We start from the raw sequence: 5,552 nt of genomic DNA, 5'->3' as shown, positions 1-5,552 counted from the left end.
ATTTAGGTTACATAAATTTGTTCCTTATTTTAATTGTGTAAATTATTATAGCTTCTTTCCTACACGTACATTAGATATTTACTAATAAAAATAGATCTAATTGTAAGTCTTTAAATATTGTAGTTGACATTAGTAAGAAAATATCTTTTAAGTAAGTTTACAACGACATGCCTACTTTTGAAAATTGTAATAGTTTATAGTAATAATAAATGCTACAATGTACTTTAAGTTTTTATTTACATGTTGTAATATATACCTATATTAAATAAAAAGCCCAGTTACAATATTCGATAAGTGAAACATATATAAGATACTCAAATTTATATATTGAAAATAATAACAATAAATTGTTCTATAATTTATAATAAATTTAAGTTAGTTTTAATTAAATCTTCCCGCATATTTCTTTAAAACTCTTTTTATTTGAACAATGTGGGAAGTCCTAATATTTAATAAAATTAATTAATATAATTATAATACCTTACATGTTACTCTTTAGGATACTGATATAATTTTATCTAATGTAAAATTTATTTTTAAAGAGTAAAAGATTAATTAAAATTTGTGAAATTTATTTTTAATGAAACTTGAACAGGAAATGTTGATCGATTTTTTTATCCTTTAAACATATATTTTACCTTGGACAAAATTATCGTTTAATTATTTTTCTAAAATTTTAGGATTTTGAAATCAACTAAAAATTTGCGTATTAAAATCTTTCTTTATTTTAACTATGTAGGAAACACTCATATTTACTCTTTCGGACCCAACTTATTGACAGTGTTTAACTGAGCATGGAGTTTAAGAAAGACGAAAGACTTTTAATATTTATAGCCTAAAACAAGCCACATGTGTTTATGCACCTATAAATCATCTTCTTAAGAGTAAATTAGAAAATTTAATATTAAATTATTTCTAAATAAGGAAGTATGATATTTTTTATTGAGATAAAGTAGAAAAGGAAGCATGATACGTAAATTGGGACGAAGGAAGTAGGATTTTAAAATCTAAGATTTTATGTTATATAAATTATTCATTAGACGAATTTGGTAACGTAACTATAATTTCTTTTGAAAATATAGTAAGCCAAAACAAATAACCTTTTTATCGAAAAATTATTAGAAATGTATGGGTTCAATATTCTCCTAATTGCCTTCAGAGACAACTACAAAGTTCAATAACTTTTTATAGCAATTAAGCAACAAAAATAATCAGTAAATATGAATTTTTGGTTTCATGACAAAGCAAATACTTGTACTAGAGAGACACAAGAAATTTTTGTTCATTTAACTAAATAGGATCAACATTGTTCGCCTTTAAAAACTTACACTTATTTCTTCCGTTCTTATTTTATAACTCAACTATAATATTTATATAATTTTTAAAAATCTTTATACTCATTAATACGGGGGTATACTACCGTAAGGCTGGTATTTATAAAATGTTAAGATCATTTGACTTTTCTCTTCCTTATTTTTGCCAAGTCTTGAGATAGTAGTTGAATCAGACGACCTATTTGACGATTCTTCCAGCTTGCCAATTGCCATTCCACCCACGACTTCAATTTCTCAACCCGCGTCGTCGTCTTCCTTCCTTCCCCTTTCTCTTCCACCCTTACAAAACCTCCTCCATATTATTATTCCATTTTACCAACTTCCGAAAACCCAAATCCCATCTCAAAATGAATGATCTATTTTCAGGATCTTTCTCTCGTTTCAGAGCTGACGATCAATCCGACTCTCACACCATAGAAATGGGAGACATTACTGGCGGAGTCAATCTCGACAAATTCTTCGAAGATGTTGAAGCCATTAAAGACGAACTCAAAGGCCTCGAGAAACTCTATTCCCAACTCCAAACTTCCCACGAAAAAAGCAAGACTCTTCACAACGCTAAAACTGTTAAAGATCTAAGATCCAACATGGATAACGACGTTTCCATGGCATTGAAGAAAGCTAAATTCATCAAAGTTCGTCTCGAAGCCTTAGACAGATCGAATGCAGCGAATCGTAGCCTCCCTGGATGTGGGCCCGGAAGTTCATCTGACAGGACGAGAACTTCAGTTGTGAACGGATTGAGGAAGAAACTTCAAGAGTCAATGAACCAATTCAACGAGCTAAGGCAAAAGATGGCGTCTGAATATAGGGAAACAGTTCAACGACGATATTATACTGTCACCGGAGAAAATCCTGATGAAGCAGTTCTTGATACACTCATATCTACAGGTAATATGTTTAGGTTTGAGTTATTTCAAAAATTTAGACATCATATCTCCGAATTCGAAATTTGACTCTCGAAATCCAAATTGTATAAAATAAAATGGGACGGAAGGAATACTATTTTTATCCATCTTGACCCAATAGCTTGATGGGTCATTTTACATTAACTCGAATCCCTTAAACTTAGATGAATTGATAGATTATGGATTCAACCTGTTAGATCAAATCAATAAACTAGTTACAACTCAACCCGATAAACTTGAAAGGATTGAACAAGTTACTAAACAAATGAGTTTGATTTGGACTCCACAGGTCAAAGTGAGACATTCTTGCAAAAGGCAATACAAGAGCAAGGGAGAGGACAAGTGATGGATACAGTTATGGAAATTCAAGAAAGGCATGAAGCTGTGAAGGAATTGGAGAGGAACTTGAAAGAGCTGCACCAAGTATTCTTGGACATGGCTGTTTTGGTTGAAAGTCAAGGAGCTCAACTTGATGATATTGAGAGCCAAGTGAATAGGGCTAATTCCTTCGTTAGAGGGGGTGCTCAGCAACTGCAAGTGGCAAGGAAGCACCAGAAGAACACTAGAAAATGGACTTGTTTTGCTATTATTCTTCTGCTTATCATCATTTTGGTGGTGGTTCTTTCTATTCAGCCATGGAAAAAATGAGAATTTGTCTATGGTCAAAGGTCTTCTGGTGGACCCCTTCAATGTTTTGAATATTCTAAATTTTATATTTTATTATTTTAGCTATGCTTATTATTTTATGTTATTTTTTGGAATATATATATATATGTTTTTTGTTTTTGATGTGGGGAAGAGTAAACTGATGGGGTTCCATGTGCTATTTAGAGAAATACTTGGAGTTCTCTTTTTGTAATTATTGCTGTATTTAGAGTATGATTCTTTTTCTATATTGTTGGCAAGTTAATTTATTTGTTTGATTATATTCTCATTAGATTTAAGTTATTCTTTTCTTGTTTATCTTGGGTTTTTCTGAGTTGATGTTTCTCGACATTTTGCCTCACTTGGATTTAAGTCGCGCTTCTCGGGTAACTTATCTTAGATTTTGCTAAATTGATATTTATATACATTTTACTTATTTCAAATGCATTTGATACCTGAGAGGCCGAGACAAACACTTATTTTGCTGAATTATATCCGAGTAAAGCCCAGTTCTTTAATTATCACAAATAGATCATATCACCAAATTATTAAGGAAATTTTACATCCTATAACAAAAGTATACACATGTGATGACCCAAAATATCATCTTTAAATTTAATAAGTAGTTCTTTGTTCTAATACCTCAAAAAATACCATTTATCATTCCTCGACTTGTGTGCGCAGTCCGTAAAATTTTTCGAAAAGTTTTCATGTGAAAAATGGATTAAAATGTGAAATAGAGCTTTAAAACTCAACTGAGTTGACTTTGGTCAACATTTTTAGCAAACGGACCCGGATCAGTATTTTGACAGTTCCGGTAGCACCGTATCGTGATTTAAGACTTGGGCGTATGCCCGGAATTTAATTTGGAGGTTTCTAGTTCAAGTTATGACCATTTAACGGAACTAGCAATTTAAAGGCTAAAGATTTCCAAGTTTGATCACGGGGTTGACTTTTTGATATCGGAGCCGGAATCTGATTCTGGAAATTTGAACAACTCTTTTATGTCATTTATGACTTGTGTACCAAATTTGAAGTCATTCCGGATTCATTTAATATGTTTTGGCACGAGATTTGCAAATTGAAAAGTTTAAAACTCAAAGTTCGAATCGGGGTGTGAATTGTAATTCCAGCATTTTTTGACGTGATACGAGACCCTGAGTAAGTCCGTATTAGGTTATTGGACTTGTTGGTATATTCATATCGGGTTCCGAGTACCCCGATAGTGATACGGATTGAAATCGGAACAAGAATTGGACTTAAGCAAAATCTATATTTTTCCTTCTGCTGTAATCGCACCTGCGGATTTTTCTCGCTGGTGCGAGCTCGCAGAAGCGAGCCTTCGATCGCAGATGCGCCCGGGCATGGCCGGGCAAAAGTCCGCAGGTGAGGAAACCTGCACGCACTCGCGCGTCCGCAGAAGCGGACCAAATGATCGCAGAAGCGAAGGCAGCGCAAGTACGCATTTATCCTCCGCAGGTGCGAGGCCTCGCCTGGCAGCCCCATTTCGCAGATGCGAGATTTTTCTCGCAGGTGCGGAAATGCCTGGGCAGTGTATATATTGAAGAGTCCGAAATTATTTTTATATTTTGGTCGTTTTGAGCTCGGTTAAGGCAAATATTTGGGCGATTTTCACGGAAAATATTGGGGTAAGTATTCATTATCCTATATTGATTATATTTCATGATTCCATACTTGTTTATATCATGAATCCGTGAATTTATGGAAGAAAAATCAGATTTTTCTAAAATCTTCCAAAAACGAGAAATTTAGATTTGAAGGTCCATTTGATATCGGAATTGGATAATTTTTATATGGTTGAACTCGTAGCGGAACGGGTGTTCGGATTTCACGAGTATTTCCGAGATTTGAGACGTGGGTCCCACTGTCGAATATTTTAATAAATTTCAAATTTTTATCCGGAAAATTTGTAAATTCATATGGAATTAATTCCTATGATTAGTATTGAATATATCGAATTGTTTGTGAATAGATTTGAAACTTTCAGAGATAAATTTAAAAGGAAAAGTTGTGGTTGAGTAATTGGTTGGAATTTGCAAAGCGAGGTAAGTGTCGTGGTTAACCTTGACTTGAGGGAACAGAACCCTTAAATGATTTGTTATGTGAATTGCATGTGAACGACGTATAGGCGAGGTGACGAGTGTTTATACGTCGTCAAATTAATTGTTTGTCTGCTTACTTGAAAAATCATAAATTATTTAAAATCATAAATTAATTATTTTAATAATTATTTTTCTCCTATTCTTTGCCAAATATTAATTCTTAAATTCCTGTAATAATTGCTACATGCTTATTTGAATTATGTGCATTGATTGCTACTTGACATTTAGCATATTAAATATTAAACTATCTATTTTCTCTATGATTTTCGTAATAAATTATTATTTGTCATTGTTTGGTTCATAAATAAATTATAATTATTGTGTGCCTTGATGCTTAATAATTTCTCATTGGACGTGGTGTTTATTGGAATAAATTTTATTACATTTATGAGTTGTTTAAAATTATATTGGGGGAACGGGTTGCATGCCGCAACGGAAATGAAAGTATAAATATATATATATATATATATATATATATATATATATTGGGGGATCGGATTGCACACCGCAATAGACTTATTTAAAAGTCAATATTGGGGGAT

At 32.6% G+C, this 5,552-nt stretch overlaps 1 protein-coding gene across 1 annotated transcript; it reads left to right on the top strand.

Moving 5' to 3' along the window:
• The first annotated feature begins 1,542 nt into the window (after positions 1–1,542).
• Positions 1,543–3,165, top strand: LOC107790139 (syntaxin-121-like). Its single transcript, XM_016612044.2, has 2 exons — positions 1,543–2,225; positions 2,532–3,165. The coding sequence occupies exons 1-2, from the start codon at positions 1,682–1,684 to the stop codon at positions 2,888–2,890; spliced, it is 903 nt and encodes a 300-aa protein (XP_016467530.1). The 5' UTR covers positions 1,543–1,681; the 3' UTR covers positions 2,891–3,165.
• The last annotated feature ends 2,387 nt before the right edge of the window (positions 3,166–5,552 follow it).

The sequence above is a fragment of the Nicotiana tabacum genome, chromosome 19 (genome assembly GCF_000715075.1).
Source record: "Nicotiana tabacum cultivar K326 chromosome 19, ASM71507v2, whole genome shotgun sequence".
Lineage (NCBI taxonomy): Eukaryota > Viridiplantae > Streptophyta > Magnoliopsida > Solanales > Solanaceae > Nicotiana > Nicotiana tabacum.
The sequence above is the reverse complement of the archived record's forward strand: the minus strand, read 5'-3'. Positions and strand labels throughout refer to the sequence as shown.

Coding starts and splice junctions, on each gene's coding strand:
- LOC107790139 (XM_016612044.2), top strand. CDS start 1,682: ATGAATGATCTATTTTCAGGATCTTTCTCTCGTTTCAGAGCTGACGAT. Junction 2,226..2,531: donor TGATACACTCATATCTACAG/GTAATATGTTTA, acceptor TGGACTCCACAG/GTCAAAGTGAGACATTCTTG.